At 40.3% G+C, this 25,387-nt stretch overlaps 1 protein-coding gene and 1 pseudogene across 8 annotated transcripts in view; one reads left to right on the top strand and one right to left on the bottom strand.

Annotated features, from left to right (window-relative positions):
- MIA2 (MIA SH3 domain ER export factor 2) overlaps positions 1 to 25,146 on the top strand; it is a 121,736-nt gene extending 96,590 nt beyond the window's left edge. For all 8 annotated transcript variants that reach the window (XM_062205230.1, XM_062205229.1, XM_062205226.1 and 5 more), the window contains 5 exons: positions 3,080 to 3,238; positions 15,545 to 15,667; positions 22,940 to 22,998; positions 23,572 to 23,803; positions 24,817 to 25,146. In XM_062205230.1, coding sequence (XP_062061214.1) covers positions 3,080 to 3,238; positions 15,545 to 15,667; positions 22,940 to 22,998; positions 23,572 to 23,803; positions 24,817 to 24,983 — 740 coding nt within the window. In that variant the 3' untranslated portion in view covers positions 24,984 to 25,146. The remainder of the gene's footprint in view (positions 1 to 3,079; positions 3,239 to 15,544; positions 15,668 to 22,939; positions 22,999 to 23,571; positions 23,804 to 24,816) is intronic.
- On the bottom strand, positions 3,339 to 5,053 carry LOC133769402 (uncharacterized; annotated as a pseudogene).
- Positions 25,147 to 25,387: the final 241 nt, after the last annotated feature.

The following is a 25,387-nucleotide window of genomic DNA, read 5'->3' as shown; positions in this document are numbered from 1 at the left end:
ATTAGGGTATAATTGGCTAAACTGCAAAAAATGAATCATTGGAAGTTGAATTATATAAGTCAAGGATTGCTTGTAGTCAATTCAATATTTGAAATAAGAGTAAAAATTACCTTTGATTTCTCCTCTCCTATTTAAATTTTTAACTTTCTTCTCCTATTTAATTGCTTTCAAGACAAAGTGTGTTTAGATTATTTGCAAAGGTGTTTTACTATGATAAAACATTACAGAAGTTCTAGGTAAGTTTTCAATAGGTCTTACAAGGGTTGTTTTAGCTTTTGATAGTTTGTATGATCTGCCAAAGTAGGATGAAGAATGCTCTTTATTTTGCTTCTCTTTATTATTTTTAAATTTGAAAGTTTACATGAGATCCTCAGAGTCTTCAAAATGTCAATGGGACATACATGTTACGAAGAAATCATGCATTTAAAATTTTTTCATTTTTCCATGAAATGTTTGAAATACCATCATAGGTTAAGATTGAGTATAAGGAAAGCAATTTCTTTTTAGGGTAAACTGTGTAACTTTTGATTTGAATGAAAAATGTTAACTGTTAGCATCTTCAGGCTTGTAATTTTCACCTTGTAGTCAGTTGGTCCTCTGAGTCAGCAGTCAGGAGAAATCCTTTGAATCTCTCCTTTAAAACTCTGTGCTTCACTGCAGGTGAACTCAGAATAATTGACTCTTGCACATTTTCTGCTTTCCCAGTTTTGTTCTTCTAATGAGCTAATTAGAAAAATGAACCATTTAGGAAGAGATATTTGGGCAATTTAATAGAGAATACAGCCATAAGACAAAGTTGACATCTCTGACTTTATGAAAGGGAGTATATGGAAATTTCTTCAAAAAGATTACCACATGTTAAAAATAAATAAATAAATAAATAAAGGGCCGGCGCCGCGGCTCACTAGGCTAATCCTCTGCCTTGCGGCGCCGGCACAGCGGGTTCTAGTCCCGGTCGGGGTGCCGGATTCTATCCCGGTTGCCCCTCTTCCAGGCCAGCTCTCTGCTGTGGCCAGGGAGTGCAGTGGAGGATGGCCCAAGTGCTTGGGCCCTGCACCCCATGGGAGACCAGGAGAAGCACCTGGCTCCTGCCATCCGATCAGCGCGGTGCGCCGGCCGCAGCACGCCTACTGTGGCGGCCATTGGAGGGTGAACCAACGGCAAAGGAAGACCTTTCTCTCTGTCTCTCTCTCACTGTCCACTCTGTCAAAAAAAAAAAAAAAAAAAAAAAAAAGGATGCTTATATTGTTTTGTACAAGTTAACCAAGAAATGGGCAAATTAATTTGATCTCTTCAAAGAGGTGCTGAAATAGAGGAAACACTGTGAGACTTCCATTGAAAAAAATTTTAAAGCTGTTCATTGAAAAGAATAAACTTGGCCGGCGCCGCGGCTCACTAGGCTAATCCTCTGCCTTGCGCCGGCACACCAGGTTCTAGTCCTGGTCGGGGCACTGGATTCTGTCCCGGTTGCCCCTCTTCCAGGCCAGCTCTCTGCTGTGGCCCAGGAGTGCAGTGGAGGATGGCCCAAGGACTTGGGCCCTGCACCCCATGGGAGACCAGGAGAAGCACCTGGCTCTTGGCTTTGGATCAGCGGGATGCGCTGGTCGCAGTGCGATGGCCATGGCGGCCATTAGAGGGTGAACCAACGGCAAAAGGAAGACCTTTCTCTCTGTCTGTCTCTCTCTCACTGTCCACTCTGCCTGTCAAAGAAAAAAAAAAAAAGAATAAACTTTTATTTTTTGGGTATTAAAATGTTTTTAAAAGATTTATTTACTTATTTAAAAGGCAGAAAGAGAGAGAGAAAGAGAGCGAGAGAGCGAGCTCTTTCATCCACTGTTTCACTCCCCAAATGGCTGCAGTGGCTGGCAGTGGGCCCATCCAAAGCCAGGAGCCAGGAGCTTCTTCCAGGTCTCCCATGTGGGTGCAGGGGCCCAGTCACTTGGGTTATCTTATGCTGCTTTCCCAGGCACATTAGCAGGGAGCTGGATCGAAGTAGAACAGTCAAGACTCAAACTGGCACCCTTGTAGGATGCTGGCATAGCAGGCGGTGACGGCTTTACCTGGTATGCCAGAGGGTTGGCCTGGGCTATATAATTTTGAGGACAATATAATTTGACAGACAAATGAAGTTTAATTTATTCTGTTACTGAATTATAGTAAATATTTTTATATTTTTGACATTTTACTTGAATATGGATTTATTTTACTGTTATTTTTATTTTTAATATGTACTTTAAATTTAAATGCTGTCCTTTCTGTTATTTTAAGGGAACTTTAAAATGATTCCCCCAATTATAAATGTAATCATACCAGATTTTTTTTTTTACCCAAATGAATGTTATCTTTAAAGTGTTTATTTCAACTGTGCAATTTTTTTTGAAGTTCTTGTTTTAGAACTTGTGAGTTCTCTTTTTGAATGTGAATTTGATATTTGGAAGTTACTAAAAACTATTTAAAGCCATATTTATCTGATAGATATAGTTTCTAGCCAGCCTGCTTAAAATCATTTTTTGAGCAGAAGTAGAGAATCATGTTACAACATTAAGATGGAATTTTTTTTGCAAACTGTTAATCTGAATACATTCCAAAAGAGTTGTTCTAAATAGTACTTTGAGTAGTAGCGTAGTTATTAAAATAGGTAGATTGCTCCTAAGATGATTATTTTAAAGGAATCCTGCTCATCTTGAAGACTGATACATTAGTTAAAGCAGTGAAACCCTCATTTTATAATTACCTTGTTACATCTTTACTTTGCATTTTACTTTCTACACCCATATTTTTCAGATGTGGTATTTATAATGAATGATTTTTCCACTGACTTTATGTGTGAAATGATGATGATGATAGCATTTCTAAAATGAATTTTAAAAGGCCAGGGTTTATATACATGGCAATGTTATTTTTCTCTTGTCCTAGAAATGGCTGTGGTAGGGTTGAATTATAGTCTGTGTTTTAACTGGAAACTTTGTTGGAATCCCTTTGGTTTCACTCTTTAAATAGTGTCTAGATTTTATTTGATGACAGGCCTTATAAAATTTTTTGAGATTAAACAAATTGTGTGTGTTTTCCCTTTATTTAGGCTCAAGAGGCCCAGAGAATCCTCTGGACCCTCCGGTTACCAATGAGAGAGGAGACTCAAGCTGTGACAGGTTCCCTGATCCTCACAGAGCACCTTCTGACACTGGGTCTCTGTCACCTCCCTGGGAACAGGACCGGAGGATGATGATTCCTCCACCAGGTATGTAGTTTAGAATCACAATAATAAATTAGTCTGTCATTACAGTTACTTTTGGGTGCTTACCTTGAGCCAGAAACTATGTTAAGTACTTTTTTTTTTTTTTTTGCATTGCACTTTTTAATTGCATGGGTAGTTTTAAATAAATGGAGAAAGCACCTTCCAGAAGCTAAACTAGTAGGAAAAGATTCAATCAAGCATTTACATAGTAAATTTCTGTAATTTACAAAAGATTCTTGATCTTTACTTGAAGCCCCCTTAGGTAGGTATTCTCTGCTTGCAGAAGCAAACTAAAGGACCTAAAATCAGAGGCAAGCCTGGGATGCTGAGAAGGGGAGAGAGAAACGACACAGGGCCATTCCAAAGTTCCATGTCTACTTTAAGACACTTGTCCATTAATGACTCTTAAATAAGTATTGTAGGGCAAGCTACCGCCCTTAAAACCTCCAAAGCTGTAATTCAGAATTATGTATCTGAATACCTTGGACTGCTGAATGTCAAAAGACAGTACTTGGGCTCATCTATGAGATCTGAACAAATACTTTAGAGGAATTCTCCACGCCCTCTACTTTGGCTTTCTGAATGAAGCGCAGACGGGCTCTGCTATCCTCCAGGCAGTGGAATAGTTAAGGGGAAGGGCAGCAGTATTAGATCATTTCTTAGACACTAATCAGCTGGGGAAAGAGTTCATTGGCAAAAGTGTCCTCCCAAGAATGGTTTACACCAAGGGGAGAGGACATGGTGCTGAATGGGGAAGGGGCGCCCTCGTATCCACAGTCACCATACGCATCCAGCAGGCAGGAAGATGGCTTCAGGCAGTGGCTGGAGAAAGCAGGTTTGAGATGCCCAGCTCTGGAATGAAGTCATCTTCTCCAGGTTCTTCCTTCACTGAGACAATGAATTCGGGGTGATCACTTTGTGAGGGGCTGAGAGGTGCTTCCTCGATTTTCACTACCACATTTGGTTGGCTCTCTGTCTCAGAGGTTATCTCTAAGACTAGAGGCTTGGTATAGACGTGGTCAAAACGAATTAGTTCATTAATGGCTTCCAGCTTAGCTGATGACGTCCCCACTGACAGAGAAAGGGAGGCTGGGAAGGAACTGGGTTCTTCTGGGTAGACCTCTGGGAGCTCCTGCAGGCTGGCAGTTTCTGGGGAAGGACATTTGACGAACATGACTGGGTCCAAGTTGTCCAGAATGCACAACAGGATATCAGACTCCGAGTCTGAAGAGTCAGCGCCGTCAGAATCCACGGGGAGATGTGGTGGAGGGGTAACAGCTGGGCCTGCACCTGCTGTGGACTCAGCAGACCCTGTCACCGGCCTCACTCCATTCCCCTTGGCCTCCGCCTCTGCCTCCTCTTCAGTAACCACAGCATCCATCCCCAAGCGTTGTCTTAACTCCTGGTTCTCAATGACAAGGCCATGAGTTTTCTCTCGTAAAAGCTGGTTTTCTAGTAGAAGTTTTTGGTTCTCTTCTTCCAAATCCACGACTTGCTGTTCCAGCTCGCTCATCCGAGCCTTCTTTCGATCTCTGGCGGTCTGAGCTGCCACTCTGTTTTTCAGTTTCCTCCTCAGCGCCTTCTCCTTGGGGCTCAGGTGCATGAGGCGCTGTCGCTTGCGCGCCTGGGGGGCCCCTCGCCCGCCGCCTCCGGGCTGGCCCCTCGCTGGTCCGGTACCCTGAGCGGCAGGGCCCTGCCGGTCGGGGCTCTGGCGGCGGCGGCGGCAGCGGCGGCGGCAGCGGCGGCGGGCTGACCCGGCAGAAGCAGTACTTTGGGGGCCCCAGCGGCCGGACTCGGCGCGGCTGCCACCATCGCCATGCCACCACTGTCTACGGGAGTGCGCGCCGCCGCCGCCGCCCTATGTTAAATACTTTTTATTAATCCTCTTAACCTGTTAAGAATGCTATTTTGTTACTCCCATTTTATAGATGATGTAACAAAAGCAAGGTGAAGGTCAGATAACTTGCTGGGGGTCACAAAGTGAGAAGATGTAATAAAATCCTGTACATCATCTCTGAGAATTTACATGTAATATTTGATTCAGGTGTGTGTATGTGTGTAAAGCATGAAAAGAAACAGCTTGTCCTATAGACGAGTTGAAGTCACTGCATTTTTTTTTCCCCAGGCTCATTACTTCCTTTCCTAGAGCTGACCACTCTTGAGTTTAGTGTGTGTAAAATGATGGGCAATATATGATTTTTAAAGAAGTGTCTTTGATCAACTTCCTTTATCAGGATTATGTTCTTGAATTCTTTGCATGTTAATATATATAAGCTTATTGCTTTAATTGTTGTATAGTATTTTAGTATACAGATTAAACCACAGTGTATTTATCCAGTCCCTATTGGTGGACATTTAGAGTGTTTCACCATCAGTAACAATGCTGCAGTCAACACTGTTTTTGCACTGTTTTGTTACTTAGAGAAGAGTCCTGGAAATGGAATCACTGAGTGATAGGATATCCATTGTTTTTTGTTATTTTATTTATTTGAAAGGCAAAGTTAACAGAGACAGAGAAGGAGAGAGAGATCTTCCATTTGCTGGTTTACTCTCCAAATGGCCACAATGGCCAGGAGCTTTTTCCAGGTCTCCTACATGGGTGGCAGGGGGCCCAAGCACTTGGGCCATCTTCTGCTGCTTTTCCAGACTCATTAGCACGAGCTAGATTGGAAGTGGAGCAGCCATGATTCCAGCTGGCTTCTATATGGGATGCCAGCTTTGGAAGCAGCAGTTTAACCTGCTGTGCCACAACACCAGCTCTCATATTTTTATTTTTAAACTCTGTTACCCTGTTGTTTTTAAGAGAAGTTATTGTAACTAGCTGTTTATCCAGTACAATTCTAATTTTATGAAATTGCTTCATAAAATATTCCTATTCCTATTATTCCTATTGCTCACTCATTTTTTCTCCAATTCTTTTCCTCCTTCCTTTCTTTCTTAATAATCTGTTCTCCTATGAAGGTGGTAGAAAACAAAAGTAGGAAAGCAAAAAAGAGGAACCATCCATGCCTTTATTTTCTATATTTCAGTCTTTAATTTGATAAATGCCTTCCATACAGCTTTACCTTATTTTGTGTTCTTGTACATGTATATCTATCCATGTGTATGTTTATATATATGTGTGTGTATGTTTATAATATATGTGTGTGTATATATGGGTTTGACTACAATGCCCTTGTATATTAATTGGTCATTGTTACTTAACTTTTTCAGGATAAGCTTTGCTGCCTCTGTGACACCATTTCTGATTCTCCCAATCAGAATTTTTAAAAAATTTTTAATTTTTTTATTTAATAAATATAAATTTACAAAGTACAACTTTTGGATTATAGAGGCTTTTCCCCCCCATAACCTCCCTCCCACCTGCAACCATCCCATCTCCCACTCCCTCTCCCATCCCACTCTTCATCAAGATTAATTTTCAATTATCTTTATATACAGATGATCAACTTAGTATATACTAAGTAAAGATTTCAACAGACTGCACCCACACAACTGCACAAGATATAGAGTACTGTTCGACTAGTAGTTTTACCATTAATTCTCATAGTACAACACATTAAGGACAGAGATCCTACATGAGGAGCAGGTGCACAGTGACTCCCATTGTTGACTTAATAATTGACATTCTTATTTATGACTTAGTAATTACCTGAGGCTCTTGCCATGAGCTGTCAAGGCTATGGAGGCCTCCTGAGTTCACCAACTCTGATCTTATTTAGACAAGGCCATATCACAGTGGAGGTTCCTTCCTCCCTTCAGAGAAAGGTGCCTCCTTCTTTGATGGCCCATTCTTTCTGCTGGGATCTCATTCACCGAGATCTTTCATTCAGGTAGTTTTTGCCACAGTGTCTTGGCTTTTCATGTCTGTGAGACTATCATGGGCCTTTTAACCAGATCCGAATGCCCCAAGGGTTGATTCTGAGGCTGGAGTGCTGTTTAGGGCATTTGCCATTCTATGAGTCTGCTGTGTGTCCTGCTTCCCCCGCAGGATCATACTCTCCCTTTTAATTTTATCTTTCATTATTTGCAGACACTGTTCTCATTTGTGAAATCTCTTTGACACTTAACCTATCTTTTTGATCAGTTATGTACTTAAACTGATCACTTTAACAAGTGAGATGGCATTGGTACATGCCTCCTTGATGGGATTGAATTGGAATCCCCTGGCACATTTCTAGCTCTACCATTGGAGGTAAGTCCGAGTGAGCATGTGCCGAACTGTGTATCTCCTCCCTCTCTTCCTCCCACTCTTATATTTAACAAAGATCACTTTTCAGTTAATTTTAAATGCCTAAGAATAATTGTGTATTAATTACCGAGTTCAACCAGTGGTATTAAGTAGAACAAAACAACAGCAACAAAAAAATACTAAAAGGAATAAAATAGTAAGTTGTTCCTCAACAGTCAGGACAAGGGCTGATCATGTCATTGTTTCTCATAGTGTCCATTTCACTTCAATGGGTTTCCTTTTAGGTGCTCAGTTAGTTGTCATTGATCAGGGAGAACATATGATATTTGTCCCTTTTGGACTGACTTATTTCACTTAGCATGATATTTTCCAGATTATTCCATTTTGTTGCAAATGACCGGATTTCATTTTTTTTTTTTTACTGCTGTATAGTATTCTATAGAGTACATGGCCCATAATTTCTTTATCCAGTCATCTGTTGATAGGCATTTAGGTTGATTTCATGTTTTAGCTATTGTGAACTGAGCTGCAATAAACATTGAGGTGCAGACAGCTCTTTTTTTTTTTTTTTTTCCAGTTTAATCCCCTTTGGGTAAATTCCAAGGAGTGGGATGGCTGGGTCATGTGTTAGGGCTATATTCAGGTTTCTGAGGACTCTCCAAACTGTCTTCCATAGTGGCTTAACCAGTTTGCATTCCCACCAACAGTGGATTAGTGTCCCTATTTCCTCACATCTCGCCAGCATCTGTTGTTAGTTGATTTCTGTATGGAAGCCATTCTAACCGGGGTGAGGTGAAACCTCATTGTGGTTTTGATTTGCATTTCTCTGATGGCTAGAGATCCTGAGCTGTTTTTCATGTGTCCATTGGCCATTTGGATTTCCTCTTTTGAAAAATGTCTGTTAAGGTCCTTGGCCCATCTTTTTATTGGGTTGTTTTGTTGCTGTGGAGTTTCTTGATCATTTTATAGATTCTAGTTGTTAATCCTTTATCAGTTGTGTAGTTTGCAAATAATTTCTCCCATTCTGTTCGTTGCCTCTTCAGTTTCCTGACTGTTTCTTTTGCTGTAAAGAAACTTCTCAATTTGAGGCAATCCCATTTGTTTATTTTAGCTTTGACTAGCCGTGCCTCTAGGGTCTTCTCCAGGAATTCTTTGCCTGTTCCAATGTCTTGAAGGGTTTTCCCTATGCTCTCAATTAGTTTCATGGTGTTGTGGCGCATCTCTAGTTCTTTGATCCATGTTGAGTGGATTTTTGTATATGGTGTAAGATAGGGGTCTTGTTTCATACTTTGACATGTGGACATCCAGTTTTCCCAGCACCATTTGTTGAAGAGGCTGTCCCTGTTCCAGGGGTTGGTTTTAGCTCCTTTGTCAAATATGAGTTGGCTGTAGATGTTTGGATTGATTTCTGGTTTCTATTCTGTTCCATCGGTCTATCCATCTGTTTTTGTACCAGTATCAGGCTGTTTTAATTATAACTGCCCTGTAGTATGTCTTGAAGTCTGGAATTGTGATGCCTCTGGCTTTGTTTTTATTGTAAAGGATTGTTTTAGCTAATCACGGTCTCCTGTTTCTCCATATGAATTTCAGCATCATTTTTTCTAGGTCTATGAAGAATGGCTTTGGTATTTTGATTGGTATTGCATTGAACCTATAAATTGTTTTTGGGAGAATGGACATTTTGATGAACAGTGGTTCATAGAAAAAAATCAAGAGAAATCAAAAGATTTCTAGAAACAAATAAAAATGACAACACAACCTATCAAAACTTGTGGGATACAGCAAAAGCAGTACTAAGAGGAAAGTTTATAGCAATTGGTGCCTACATCAAGAAACTGGAAAGGAACCAAACAAATACCTCTCCATGTACCTAAAGGATTTAGAAAAACAGCAGCAAATCAAACTCAAACCCAGCAGAAGAAAAGAAATGCTAAAGATTAGAGAAGAAATAAACAATACAAAAGATCAACAAAACCAAGAGCTGGTCTTTGAAAAAATGAACAAAATAGACATACCATTGGCCCAACTAACCAAAAAAAAAGGAGAGAGAAGACCCAAATCTGTAAAATTAAAGATGGTAATGGAAATGTAACAACAGACACCTCAGAAATAAAAAGAATCATCAGAAACCACTACAATGAGATGTTTGCTAACAAATTGGGGAACCTGGAAAAAATGGATAGATTCTTGGACACATACAGCCTTCCTAAACTGAGCCATGAAGATATAGAAAACCTAAACAGACCCATAACCATGAAAGAAATTGAGTCAGTAATAGACGCAATACTGAAAAAGAAGAGCCCAGGACCAGATGGCTTCACCGCTGAATTCTACCAGACATTTAAAGGACAACTAACCCCAGTTCTTCTCAGATTATTCAAAACAATTGAAAGGGAGGGAATCCTCCCAAACTCTTTCGTTGAAGCCAATATCACCTTAATTCCTAAGCCTGGAAAAGACACAACAGAGAAAGAAAACTATAGACCTATCTCCCTGATGAACATAGATGCAAAAATACTCAACAAAATCCTGGAAAACTGAGTCCAACTACACATCAGAAAGATCATTTATCCAGACCAAGTGGGATTTATCCCTGGTATGCAGGGATGGTTCAGTATTCGAAAATCAATCAATGTGATACACCACATTAACAAATTGAGAAACAAAAAGCATATGATTATCTCAATAGATGCAGAGAAAGCATTTGACAAAATACAACACCCTTTCATGATGAAAACTCTAAGCAAATTGGGGTTAGAAGGAACATTCCTCAATGCAGTTAAGGCAATTTATGATAAACCCATGGCCAGCATCATATTGAATGGGGAAAAGTTGGAGGCATTTCCATTGAAAACTGGCACCAGACAGGGATGCTCACTCTCACCATTGCTATTCAATATAGTCCTAGAAGTTTTAGCCAGAGCCATCAGAAAAAGAAATTAAAAAAGAAAAAGAAAAAGAAATTAAAGGGATACAAATGGGAAAGGAGGAAGTCAATCTACCCCTATTTGCAGATGACATGATCCTATATATAGGGGATCCAAAAAATTCCTCTAAGAGACCATTGGAACTCATAGACGAGTTTGGTAAAACAGCAGGATACAAAGTCAATGTTCAGAAATCAACAGCCTTTGTATTCACAGACAATGCTATGGCTGAGGAAGAACTTCTAAGATCGATCCCATTCACAGTAGCCACAAAAACAATCAAGCTTGGGATAAATTTAACCAAGGATGTCAAAGATCTCTATGATGAAAATTACAAAACATTAAAGAAAGAAATAGAAGAAGACACAAAAAAATGGAAAAATCTGCCATGTTCATGGATTGGAAGAATCAGTATCATCAAAATGCCCAATCAGAATTATATAGACTCTGATTTATATTATTTGTCTTGTGTTTTGTTAAGACATTAATCCCATTGTATTTCTTTTACTGTTAGACTGAGGAATTTTCATACTATCTTCCACAGTGGCTGTTCTAGTTTACATTGCTACCAACAGTGGATTAGGGTACTTTTTTTCTCTATACCTCACCAGCATTTATTGTTTGTTGATTTCTGTATGAGAGCATTCTAACTGGGATAAGGGGAAACCTCATTGTGATTTTGATTTGCATTTCCCTGATGGCTAGTGATCCTGAGATTTTTCATGTGTCTGTTGGCCATTTGAATTTTCCTCTTTTGAAAAATGCCTGTTGGGGCTGGCGCTGTGGCTCACTAGGTTAATCCTCCACCTGCGGCCCTGGCATCCCATATGGGCGCCGATTCTAGTCCCGGTTGCTCCTGTTCTAGTCCAGCTCTCTGCTGTGGCCTGGGAGGGCAGTGGAGGATGGCCCAGGTGCTTGGGCCCCTGTGCCCACATGAAACCAGGAGGAAGCACCTGGCTCCTGGCTTCGGATCGGCACAGTTCCGGCCTTTGTGAACCAATGGAAAAGGAAGACCTCTCTCTTTATCTCTCTCTCTCGCTGTCTGTAACTCTACTTGTCAAATAAATAAATAAAAAATATAAAAATCTTAAAAAAAAAGAAAAATGCCTGTTGAAGTCCTTTGGCGATTTCTTGTTTTGTTGTTGTTGGGTGTCTTGAACTTTTTAGGTTCTGGATATTAATCCTTTCTCAGTTGCATAGTTGCAAATATTTTCTCCCATCCTGTTGGTTGCCTCTTCACTTTTCTGAGTGTTTTCTTTGCAGTGAAGAAGCTTCTTAGCTTGATGTAATCCCATTTGTCAATTTTGACTTTGATTGCTTGTGCTTCTGGGGTCTTTTCCAAGAAGCCTTGCCTGTGCTATTGTCCTGCAGAGTTTCCCTAATTTTCTCTTCTTTTAATTGATGGTATCAGTTTGTGGATTGAGATACTTAATCCATTTTGGGTGGATTTTTGTATACGGTGTCAGGTAGGGGTTTTGTTTCATACTTCTGCATGTGGAGATCCAGTTTTCCTACCATTTTTTGTTGAAGAGACTCAACAGGGATTGAGTTCAGGTACTTTGTCAAAGATTAGTTGGTTATAGATGCTTGGATTGATTTCTGGAGTTTCTATTCTGTTCCATAGGTCTACATGTCTATTTTTGTGCCTGTACCAAGCTAGTTTGATTATAACTGCCCTGTCTTTTTATTTTCTACAAAGATTTATTTATTTGAAAGGCAGAGTTAGAGAGCAGAGGCAGAAAGAGAGAGAGAGAGGGAGAGAGAGAAAGAGAGAGAGAGGTCTTCCATCTGCTGGTTCACTCCCCAGATGGTCACAATGACCGGAGCTATGCCCATTTGAAGCCAGGAGCTTCTTCTGGGTCTCCCATGTGAGTGCAGGGGTCCAAGATCTTGGGCCATCTTCTGCTGTCCCAGGCCATAGCAGAGAGCTGGATTGGAAGTGGTGCAGCTGGGACTTGAACTGGTGCCCATATGGGATGCCAATGCTGCAGGCAGCAGCTTTACCCACTAGGCCACAGGGCTGGCCCTCTGTATTAGGTCTTAAAATCTGGTATTGTGATGCGTCTGACTTTGTTTTTGTTGTTTAAGGTTGCTTTAGCTATTCAGAGTCTCTTATGTTTGCATATGAATTTCAGCATTTTTTTTTTTTTCAGATTTGAGAAGAATGTCTTGGTATTTGATTGTCCTTGGTTTTTATTCTTCAGTTCGTTAACATGATGTGTTACATTTATTGATTTGAAAATGTTGAACCATCCCTGCATACCAGGGATAAATCCCACTTGGTCTGGATGAATGATCTTCCTGATGTGCTATTAGTCTAATTTAGCAAGTGTTTTGTTGAGGATTTTTGTATTTATGCTCATCAGAGATACTGGTCTATAGTTCTCTTTCTCTGTTGTATTTTCTGGTTTTAGAATTAAGGTGATGCTGGCCTCATAGAAGGAGTTTGGAGGATTCCTTCCCTTTCAATTGCTTTGAATAGTTTGAGAAGTATTGAGATTGGTTCTTCTTAAAAGTCTGGTAGAATTCAGTGAAGCCATCTAGTCCTGGGCCTTTCTTTGTTGGGAGGATCTTTATTACTGATTCAATCTCTGGCTTGGTTTTTGGTCTGTTTAGGTTTTCTGTGTCTTCATAGCTCAATTTTGGTAGGTTGTGTGTGTCTAGGAATCTATCCATTTCTTCTGGATTTTTTTTCAATTTGTTGGCATATAACTGTAGTAATTTGTTTATTTGAAAGGCAGAATTATAGAGACAGAGAGAGATCTTCTATCTGCTGGTTCACTCTCTAAATAGCTGGGCCTAGCAGAAGCCAGGAGCTGGGAGCCTCATGCAGGTCTCCCACATGAGTGCAGTGGCCCAAGCACTTTCCCAGGCACATTAGCAGAGAGCTGGATGGGAAGTGGAGCAGCTGGGACTCAAACCAGCACCTATGTGGGATGCCAGCACTACATATGGCTGTTTAACTTGCTATGCCATAGTGCTGGCCCTTCTGTTATTTAGTTAGTCATATGTCTGAAGTAGAAAGGAAGAACTCAGTTTAGATTCATTGGGAGGTATTGGCATTTGCTTGCATTGGGCTAATTCAAACCCATTAAAATATCTGTGCTAAAATTCTGAACGGGGATATAAATAAGTCTTTAAGACTATCCAAAAAAAAAAAAAAAAAAAGAAAAAAGAAAAAAGAAAAAGAAAGGGGTGGTGCCGTGGCTCACTTGGTTAATCCTCTGCCTGTGGCGCCGGCATCCCATATGGGCTCCGGGTTCTAGTCCTGGTTGCTCCTCTTCCAGTTCAGCTCTCTGCTGTGGTCTGGGAGGCAGTGGAGGATGGCCCAGGTACTTGGGCCCCTGCACCCGCGTGGAAGACCAGGAGGAAGCACCTGGCTCCTAGCTTCGGATCAGCATGGCTCCAGCTGTGGCAGCTATTTGGGGGGTGAACCAACGGAAGGCAGACCTTTCTATCTGTCTCTCTCTCTAACTCTATCTGTCCAAAAAAAAAAAAAAAAAAAAAAAGACTCCAGAGCATTTTTCCTCACTCACATTCCCTGATTCTTAGAAGCTAATTAAATAGAATCCTCTCCAATGACGCTGGGTAGTTTCCTTGGCTTTGTCTGGGAGAGGTCTGTCAATAAGATTTCATCTGGCTGAGTTGCATTAGGAGTGACATATCCAGAGTTGATTGTGTGGAGTTCACTTTATGGACCACTGTCTAGGACAGTAGGCAGTTTAGGACAATTTGTTTCTATTATAGGATAGGAGAGAGTTACATGATTCACCTCCCTGACCTACCTTCTATTTTTGAAGTTGAGCATATGTATATTTAATCTGGAAAAGTTTACCATCATCTCTCATGATGAGATAGGCTGCTTATATTTTTTTCAAGAATGGTGAATTCTATAAGGACCTAGCAATTACCATTTTGTCATCAGAAAGATGGGTGAATGTAGAATCATAGGGGTCAGTCCGTGTCCAAATTTGTCTATATAGGTTTTTTTTTTTTTTGACAGAGTGGACAGTGAGAGAGAGACAGAGAGAAAGGTCTTCCTTTTGCCGTTGGTTCACCCTCCAATGGCCACTGTGGTAGGCGCACTGCAGCCGGCGCACCGTGCTGATCCGATGGCAGGAGCCAGGTGCTTCTCCTGGTCTCCCATGGGGTGCAGGGCCCAAGGACTTGGGCCATCCTCCACTGCACTCCCTGGCCACAGCAGAGAGCTGGCCTGGAAGAGGGGCAACCGGGACAGGATCGGTGCCCCGACCAGGACTAGAACCTGGTGTGCCGGCGCCGCAAGGCGGAGGATTAGCCTAGTGAGCCGTGGCGCCGGCCTATATAGTTTTTTTTTAAAGATTTATTTTATTTATTTTAAAGACAGTGAGAGAGAGGGAGGGAGGGAGGGAGGGGCCTTCCATCTGCTGGTTCACTCCCCAAATGACTGCAATGGCTAGAGCTGATCCGAAGCCAGGAGCCAGGAGCTTCTTCTGCGTCTCCCACGCAGGCACAGGGGCCCGAGGACTTGGGCCATCTTCCACTGCTTTCCCAGGCCATAGCAGAGAGCTGAATTGGAAGTGGAGCATCCGGGACTCGAACCAGCACCCATATGGGATGCTGGTGCTGCAAGCCGCAGCTTTAACCCACTGTGCCACAGTGCCAGCCCCTATATATAGTTGTTCTTAATCTCGGCAGTGTGCACCACATGAGTGCCAAATCTCAAAATAATGAAGTGAGTCAAAATTTGACCACCAATGACCTCTGAATGATACATGTTTTACTTTAGTGACAGATTGTCATCTGTTTTGCTAAATTTCTTGCTCAGCTTACATTTTCTGTCTCCTGTGCTAGTAGCTATTGCCTCAGTTTTTTGACATATTAATATATCTTGCTATTATTGCAATTGAAAAATGAATTTACATACTGCATATATACATATAAATATATAGCTAAATTCTATGTTCACATATTCTAATTTCATTTTTACTTCCATATTTTTGTTTTGAAACTTTCTAAATCCATATTTGGATTTATACAAAGTTGCCACCTATAAAAAGTATACCATTTTCTTAAATTGTATACTATTGTCTATTGATAACATGAATCTTTTTCAGGAATTATGAGAAATGTCATCTTCAATATATTAAACTTAAGTAAGTTTGTCTTACGTTTATATTAAAGAGAATATTTTAAAAACTTGTTTTCTAGGCCAACCATATTCTGACCCAGCTCTTCCTCCACAAAGGCAAGAGAGATTTTATTCTAATTCGGGTAGATTATCTGGACCAGCAGAACTGAGAAGTTTTAATATGCCTTCTTTGGATAAAGTGGGTAAGGAAAAAAAATTTTAGCAGTTGTGGCATTATAAAGAACTGACGGTTGAATACAGAACTAATAATGAGTATAATTCCTATCTCTGCTGTCTCTTAATATCTGTTTCCTGAAGCTTCCTGATTTTATGGTTCTGGTTATTTTATATTTATTTATTTTTAAATATTTATTTATTTATTTGAAAGGCAGAGTTTCAGAGAGGCAGAAGCAGATAGAGAGAGAAGTCCTCCATCCACTGGTTCACTCCCCAGATGGCCACAGTGGCTAGAGCTGAGCCAATCTAAAGCCAGGAGCTAGGAGCTTCTTTAGGTTTCCCATGTAGGTGCAGGGACTACTGCTTTCCCAGGTCACAGCATAGAGCTGGATGAGAAGAGGAGCAGCTCGGACTTGAACTGGCGCCCAATGGGATGCCGGCACTGCAGGCAGCGGCTTTACCCGGTATGCCCCAGTACCGGCCCTGGAATATTTGTTTTAGAAAATCATTATTTTTGGAATAAAAGAAGCAGATTCCCATTCTGCTTGGCTTTTGAAATTGTTTGGCTTTTGAAATTGTTTTTCCCTCTGTTAATTCAAGTTTAAGGGAACAAAAGTATGTGTGTTATTAGACACCCATTTGTGAATTAACACTGTTAAAAAGGTTTTACCTGGGGCAGGTGCTGTGGCACAGTGGGTTAAAGCCCACTTTTACCCTTTTTGCCAGCACTTTTTGTCTTTTTTGATAGTAGCCAATCTAACTGGAGTGAGGTCATGTCTCATTGTGTTTTTAAAAGTTTTTATTTATGAACATTTTATTTGAAAGGCATAGGTACAGAGAGAGTGCGAGGGAGAAAGAGAGAGAGACTTCTCCCATCTGCTGGTTTACTCCCCAAATGCCTGCAATAGTTAAGGCTGGGCCAGGCTAGAGCAGATCTGGAAACTCAATTCGAGTCTCCCTTGGGGCACCAGGCCCCAACTTCAATAGGAAGCTGGGACTAGGAGTGGAGCTGAGACCCAAATCCAGGCACTCCAATATGGGGTGTGGGCATTCCAGGGGGTGTTTTAAACACTAAACCAAACATCTGCTCCTTATTGTAGTTTTGATTTGCATTTCTCTGATAGTTATGTTGAGTACTTTTCTTGTATGTGTTATCCAATCGTATGTCTTTACGAAATGTCTGTTTAGATCTGCCCATTTTTAAATTGGATTATTATTAATTTGTTTTTGCTGTTCAGTTGTGTTTTGTGTATTCTGGTTATTAACTCCTTGTCAGATGAATCATTTACAAACATTTCCTCCCATTCTGTATGGATTATATAGATTTTTTAATTTAAAAACTTTTAAAAATTTTATTTAAGTTATAGAAGTTTCATGTATTTCATATATACAGATCTAGGAACATAGTGCTACTTCCCTTCCTGCCCTTGCTCCCACCCATGCTCCAACCTTTCTTCCTCTTCTCTTTCCTATTCCCACTCTTAATTTTTTTTAAAAATTATTTATTTAAAAATTATTTATTTGGAAGTCAGAGTTACACAGAGAGAGAAGGAGAGGAAGAGAGAGAGAGAGAGAGAGATAGAGAGAGAGAGAGAGAGAAGGAGAGGCAGAGAGAGAGAGAGAGAGAGAGAGAGAGAAAGAAAGAAGGAGAGAGGGAGAGAGAGAGGTCTTCCATCCGCGGTTCACTCCCCAATTGGCTGCAACGGCTGGAGCTGTGTTGATCCAAAGCCAGGATCCTGGAGCTTCTTCTGGGTCTCCCATGTGCATGCAGGGCCCAAGGATTTGGGCCATCTTCTGCTTCTCCAAATTGGGGATGTTTTCTGTAATTATTTCGCTAAATAGGTCTTCTAGTCAATTTTCTCTTTTACACCTTCAGGAACTCCTAAGACTCATATATTTGGTCATTTAATAGTATTCCATAATTCTTAAACATGGTTTTTAAGTTTTTTAATTTCTTCTTATACTTTTTTGGTCTCACTGAAAGATTTCCTGCAATTTGTCTTCTAAGTTGGATATTTGTTCTGCCTTACCAAGTCTATTGTTAAGTATTTCTACTGCATTTTTATTTGATCTATTGAATTCTTCATTTCTAATAGTTCATTTGATTCTCTTTAAAATATCAACTTCATGGGAAAATTTTTATTCATGTCATGTATGTTTTTCTTTAGTTTGTGGTTTGTTTCTAATTGCTTTTGAGTAATCCTATGATTAATCTTTGGAATTCTATTTCTGGCATTTTTTCAATCCTTTCATCTTCACACTCCAGTATTGAAATGCTGTGTTCCTTTGGGGGAATTCATGATGTCTTCCTTATTCTTGAATTTCTGTGTTTATTTTTAAACATTTGTGGAGTTTCTTGTTGGGTTTTCACTCTGTTGGCTTTTATCTTTGAACGATGCCTCTGTGGCTTACTGCACTCTCAGGTGTGTGGTGGGTGTGGTCAGGGAGCTCTCGTCAGTGCTTCAGGTGGGACGAGTATCCAGGGTAACACCCAAGTTGAGTGTGATAGATCTCCTCTTGTTAACAGAAAGGGGGGAATGGTCACATCTGTTGGTGTGATCAGCCCCTCTCCTCCAGGCTGAGCAATGCCTGGGTGTTAGCCCCCAATGAGTTCAACACTCATCTGTGCTTCTGTATGTATTGTACAAATGATCTGTGCAGTCCTCACCTTGAGCACAGTTCCTGCTGCAGTGACCCATCCCAGGCAACCCAGAAGCTCCAAGCATGTGGAGCTACCTCCAGTGATTTCCCAGGGACCCAGCTATCCCCTGCACCCTCTCATGTAGCCACCGAATCCCCATGGTCTCAGCACACGAGGTTCCTACAGTCGCTGGGTGCAGAGGTTCTGCTCTGCACTGCCAGCCTGACCAGTCAGCAGAGAGGCAGATGTTCCCTGAGCCAGCTCTGCCTAGGCAGATTGAGCTCCAGAGCCTGTGGTATATTGGGAGGCTGGGGGCACCTCACAGTCCTACGTGGGTGCCCAGCCACCTGTCAGTCCTCCCAGCCAGGCTCAAAGTTGGTGGGGACTGTGGATTTTTCTCTCTGCTAGAACCTCTGGATCACATGTGTATCTAAGAGCCACTAGCTAAATGTAGCCCTCTCCCCTCCAGTATGGCCAAGAAGGTGGTGTTCTGTCTCAGCCAGTAGCAGTGCATTCACTGCTTCCGCAGCTGCCCTTTCTCAGCAGGGCAGCAGATGCCATTGTGGGGAGGATGGGGCAAGATAAATGTGCGCTTTTTACTTCCACTGGGTCCATGGGTAATCACTAGTAAGTGCTAGCCCCTAGGGCTCCAGTCCAGACTTTCACCAGGCTCTCCCTCTGGCTATATTACCACTAGTTGCTGTAGTCTGGTCTTAACCTCATTTCTAAGCTGCCGCCTGCTCTGGCTCTTGGCTGTTGCAGTTGTGTGTTTTGTGTGTGTTCATCCTGTGTGTCTGCAGTTTCTACACAGGTGCACAGCATTCCTCTTCCTTTTGTAGAACTTCCAATGCAGACTGTATTTCCTCTACTTTTTTTTTTTTTACTGTTTATCCCTAGCCTAGCACAGAACATCATTCCCTAATCCACCATCTTAGAATCCTCAAAGTGTTGTATCTATACATTTTTAAAAAAAGATTATTTATTCATTCGAGAGACAGAAAGGTCTTCCATCCTCTGATTTACTCCTGAAATGTTGCAACAGCCAGAACTGTGCTGATCTGAAGCCAGGAGACAGAAGCTTCTTCTGGGTCTCCCATACCGGTGCAGGGGCCCAAGCACTTGGGCCATCTTCCATTGCTTTCCCAGGCCATAGCAGAGAGCTGGATCTGAAGTAGAGTAGCTGGGACTCGAACTGGCATTCATATGGGATGCTGGCACTGCATGCAGAGTCTTAGCCTACTGTACCGCAGCACCAGCCCTGATTATATAGATTTTTACAAGGGCTTCCGAATCATGTTCAGAAATGCGGGACTTGTTCTCAGGATAATGGGAATACACAAAAGATTAGTGGAGATATAGTAAGATCTGCATTTTTAGATACATTTCTGTGGTTACATTATGGAGATTAGAATAGAGCACATGAGGCAGTATAACTTTTTAGGAAATTATGGCAGGAATCTCGATGAGTGATATGGTGACAGTGAATAGGGTAGATGTTAATGGTCATAGCAAATATAGAATTTAGAGGATCAGGATTGAAGGGATATGGGATATGGGTAGGGGTATTGTCTGTTGCCAAGGTTCTTGGCTGTCACACCTGGATAAATACAGATGCCATTCACTGCTCTGAGATAAGGAACATGGAGCAAGTTCACCAGGAAGATTTTAAGTTTTATTTTGAATGGATAAAATTAGTGGCAGATGTGATACACCTGTATGAATATTCAAGGAGGCAAGGTCAAGCCAAGAGGTCTTGGTAGTCATATCTGGGTCTGAATTAAAGGGGTGGGAATCGTTAGCAGTATAAATATAACAAAAGCTATAGGAGTAGATAAGATTTTTGAAGGAGGTGAGTTGAGATTAGGGCCAAGTGCAGAACTCGGAGGCTATTACCAGTTGCAGTCACCGTGGAGGTTGAGAAGCAACAGAAAGGAAGGGTAGAGAGAAGGAAGCATCCTTCCATGGAAGTTGAAGGCCAGGAATATTTGAAAAGGAAGGGAGTGGTCAGCAGTGGTGGGAAGTACTATAGTTCTCTCATACCCAGGGGGAAATGTTCTGGGAGCCCTTGTGGATGCCTGCAATCATAGGTAGTACTGAACCTTATATAACAAATTCCCCAATACACCATGCAGCATTACCTCATGGTACCAGAGTTAATCTGTGTCCTTCCATGTTTTATGGATGGATGCTGCCTTGCATCAGTTATTTGAACACAAACAATGTGACACTGTGACAACTGATGGTTACTAAGTAACTACTAGTAGGGTATCAGATACAGCATGGATATACTGAAGAAAGGAAGGATGCATTTCTCAGTGGGACTGAGGAGGATGGTATGAGATTTTATCATGCTACTCAGAACAGTGTGCAACTTAAACATTTATCAATTGTTTATTTCTGGAGTTTTCCATTTAATATATTCTGACCAAGGTTGTCAATGGATAACTAAAGCCAATGAGTAACTGAAACTCGAAAGTGAAACCACAAAGAAGGGATCACTGTAATGTAAATTAAGAACTGGAAGTGCCTATGTAATTGAGTACACATAGAGACATTTTCATCTTGGGGGAAGATGATTTCAGTGAAGCAGTGGATGTTGCAAATAGCTTGCAAATGAGGACAGAATGGGAGACTGCCGTGTGTGTGTGTGTGTGTGGGGGGGGGGGGTGGGGCTGATATCGGACAAGACATGCCTGCCTACTTCAGGGCAATTCTTGATTGTGGATCAGAGAGGTAGCTGGAGGCAGAGTTTCATTTTTTAACCAAGTAACAGCTTTTCAATTCTGAGAATTTTATTTCACTGACACATTATTTATTTCAGAGTTACCATAAGTGGTATTTATTGCTCAATTAAGTTTTATAGGCATCCTGTATATAGGATGATGTGACATAATGGATAAATAATCAGGAGACATTTGGATTTAGCAGAAAGAGAGGAGGGAACCCACAGGGAGAGAGGAAAGTCCTCGAGGAAGCTGAGTCCAGGATTCTGAGTACAAGTCATTGGTTGTCTAAAGGATCCTTTTCCATAATAATAGCAGGAAAGGTCATAGGAATATAGTTGCAGTACCTTTGTGTGTTTGTTAACAAAAAGTTAGTTACTCTTTAAATGTTTTGTAGAATCTAGTAGTAAAGCCATCAGGTCCTGGACTATTCCTTGATGGGAGACTATTAGTTACTGCTTCAAAGTCTTTGCTTGTCATGGGCCTGTTCATATTTTCTATATTTTCTTGATTTAATCTTGGGAGGTTATTTGTGTCCAGGAATTTATCCATTTCTTTGAGAGTTTCCAATTTGTTAGCGTGTAGCTGTTCATAGTAGTTTCTTTGTTGAATTAGTGAACATTAAGCCTTTGACTATAATGTAAATTAAAAATGTTAAAAATAGTGTTCAGTTAAAAAAGGGAGTTTCTTTTTTTGTTATTGTTAAGATTTATTTATTTATTTGAAAGGTAGAGTTAGAGAGAGAAGGAGAGACAGAGAAAGAAATCTTCTATCTGCTAGTTTACTCCCCAAATGGCCACAACAGCCGGGACTGGGCCAGGCTGAAGCCAGAAGACAGGAGCTTCTTCCGGGTCTCCTACATGAGTGCAGGGGCCCAAGCACTTGGGCCGTGTTCCATTGCTTTCCCAGGTGCATTAGCAGGGACCTGGATTGGAAGCGGAGCAGCTGGGATTCAAACCAGCGTCAATATGGGATGTTGATGCTGCAGGCCGTGCCTTTAACCTGCTGAGCCATAGTCCCAACCCCCCAAAAAAGGGAGTTTCTAAGTGATGAGTGTAGTAGGGTTTAAGGAGAATGAATGTTTGACATTGCTGAAGAGGAAGCCAGCTTACAAGACAGAGATGGAAGAGCAAGTATTGTGCATCTGGAAGTATAGTATGGTGGTGTTTGTTAGTTTGAATGCTGCCAATCTTCATGGATTTTTTTTTTTTTTTAAAACCTCTATAGCAGGGCCAAGTGTCTCAGGTACAGGTAAAGTTGAAGCAGAGATTTAGATTAATCTAGGCTTGGGATGTTGTCAAGTACAAATGAAAAATGACCCATAGAGCAAGGATGTGGGTTGGCTGAACTGATGAAAATGATAGAGAAGTGAAGAAAGGCAAAAACAGAGCTAGGTCAGGACTAAAGGCCCCATTGACATCCAAGGACAGGTGTAGTAAGAGTGATTACATGAGAAAGCTAAGAGACGATGGATAGTTGTGGTGAGAGAGAAGAAGGTTTGAATTTATGTCCTCAGAGACTGAACAGTTTCTGATAATAAAATCTGGGAACATTTATTTATAAACAATGGCTAAAGGTTAGTCTGTATTAACTGATGGAAGAATAAAGAAGGAAGAGGGGGAGAAGGGGAGAGAAGATTGGAAGGAAGGAGAGGAGTGCTACTTTCTAGACAGCTCTTTCTGATGCTGGAGCCAGATTGATAGGTACGAACTGGAGAAATAAAGCACTGTTACATCCTGTCGTAGAACTGAGTTTAACAGAATTTCCAGGTGCCTTGAGATGTTCTTATGGACCTAATATAGGATGCTGGTATCAAGGTGGTTTATGTGCCAACAGGGGGTGGGAAAATACCAGTGTCCCTTGTGATCTAGAAATATTCTAGGAATGAAATGATAAAGCACATTTTTCATGGTTCAACTTTTATGTCTATCTAGATGGGACAGTGTCTTCAGAAGTGGAATCTAGTAGAAATGATACCAAAGACAATCTTGGCGTAAGTATTCAAAGTGGAAGTTTTCCTGTGTACTCAGGAGCTTTCTCATCTCTTGTTTACTAGAACAGAAATGTGGCTGATAATTAGTTTTCTGTTTAAATCCGTTTCTTTTCTGAATTATAACCTATGGTGGTAAAGTACAACTTGCATAATGGTGTTTTAAGTTAGTGTGTTAGTTTAGCAAGATTTCTTATTTTCCCCCTTGGATTATTTTTGAATATTTTAAAGTATATTTTTGGTATTATACCTTTACAATTTTAACTTAGGTCACCTGGAAAATGTAAACTAAACTGTTTTGCTTTTTTTTAGTTTTTTTTTTTGATAAATGTACATTTTGCTACTCTTGGACTGTGTTTATCTTTAGCTAGTCTATTGCTTTGTTGATTAAAACTGTTTTCTGTTGATTTTAAAAAATATCTGTGGTAGCTGATATGTTTACCTGGAAAGCTCTGACTGTTAAGAACGGCTTTTGACTAGATGCTTAGGTGCTTGCTTCTGAGCCTAAGATTTTCAGGAAAACTGTTGCAGATTTTGCAGTTGTGTTGGTGACTGCCATATGTCACTTTGTTACAGAAGCTAAATGTGCCTGATTCATCTGCTCCTGCTGAAGGTGAAGCAGCTCACCCTGGCTTTTTCCCTCCACCTCCTCCTCCAATCAGAGGGCCATTGTTACCAATGGATCCATTCATGAGAAGAGGACCTCCTTTCCCACCCCCTCCTCCAGGAAGTGTGTATGGAGTTCCTAGAAATTATTTTCCACCAAGGGATTTCCCTGTTCCTGGCCCACCACCTCCTCCATTTGCAAGTATGCTTTTTTTTTTTTTTTTCCCCTTTAAACCTTAGTAAGTGTTTTATACAGTAAATCAGAGATGCTGATTTTACTATTGATTCATATAGTAATACAGTGAAAGAAAAAATTTTTTTCTAATGGTCTGTGAGTATACCATTACTTTTCCAAATTTGGAAGGTAGCCAGCCATCGTAGACTGTACTGGGCTGTCAACATGAATTATCTTAGTAGTAAAGAAACTCACTGGCTTTTTGTTGCAGCCTTATATTAAGACTAAAATTATTTGTGTATCATTTGATAGAAACAGGTTATTGTGGCTGTTACTTAAAATTATCATAGTTTATATTAGCAATAAAATTATTGGTTAAAGTATTTTTAAGAGTATTTTACAAGTAGTTTTCCTTGTAGTCCTACTTATTTAAAACCTAAGATGTATTTATCATGTTTTGTCTGTTTGATGAATATATTGAAATTCTTTAATAGCTTCACATAAGAAAAAATATAATTTATTGCTTTTATGTCCATATTTTACCATTGAGAAATATAGGTTCCTGCATAATAAATATTTAACAAATATTGGGCAGAAGCCTATTAATTGTCTTATAGGATGCCATTTCTCACCTCACTCTTCCTCTGCTTTTGAAGTTTAAGGTGAATTAAAATGAATTTTGTTTGGGACATTTTAAGATACAATTTTTGATATAATTGAAAGTGTTTTAGCATAATTTTAATTCTGGTGAGAATTATGTTACATGAAGTTTTTTTAAGGTAAGTTCTGTATATTTTTGATATAATCCTCTTTGTTTTAAAAAGTAATATGGAAAAAGTCATGTCTAAAATTAATGTTTCCTTTAATTATATGTAAAGAGGATACATTTTTCTTAGTATTATACAAATTAGTTTGTTATATTGAGGTATTATTCTGGTCCATTTTTGAATGGAAAAATAAGTGTTGGGAGTGAATTGCTGGGGTTGCAATATACAGGTTCTTTAAGTTAAAAAATCTCTTTTACCACTTTCTTTGAACAGTGAGAAATGTGTATTCTCCGAGGGGTTATCCTTATTATCTTCCCCCAAGAGCTGGATTTTTCCCCCCACCCCCACATTCTGAAAATAGAAGTGAGTTCCCTGCAGGGCCGATTCCTCCTTCAAATGAGCCTGCTACTGAACATCCAGAGCCACAGCAAGAAGCCTGATAATATTTTTGATCTCTCTACAAGAGTAATCTTGACTTCTCTCACCTTTTCAGTTTAAGTAACTGCTGTTACTTAAGTGATTATACTTTTGCTCAAATTGAAGCCTAATGGAATTATAATTCTCAGGATAGCATTTTGTAAATAAAGATGATTTAAATATGAATCTTATGAGTAAATTATTTTCATTTTATTTTGCTCTAGATAGTATAATTATTTTAATTTGATTAATCCACTATTACATAAACAATGGGAGTTTTATATATGTAATATTGCAGTTGGGGATGTTTTAAATTCCAAAGGCTATATCTTTAGGCCAAGAACTGTGTTTACTATGGTTGTAGAGAAATGTGAACGTAACTTTATGCTTAATCAAATAAATTTTTACTGATTTAAAGACTTGTTTG

The sequence above is a fragment of the Lepus europaeus genome, chromosome 11 (assembly GCF_033115175.1).
Source record: "Lepus europaeus isolate LE1 chromosome 11, mLepTim1.pri, whole genome shotgun sequence".
NCBI classification, from domain to species: domain Eukaryota; kingdom Metazoa; phylum Chordata; class Mammalia; order Lagomorpha; family Leporidae; genus Lepus; species Lepus europaeus.
Note: the sequence above shows the minus strand (reverse complement) of the source record. Positions and strands in the feature narration are given on the sequence as shown.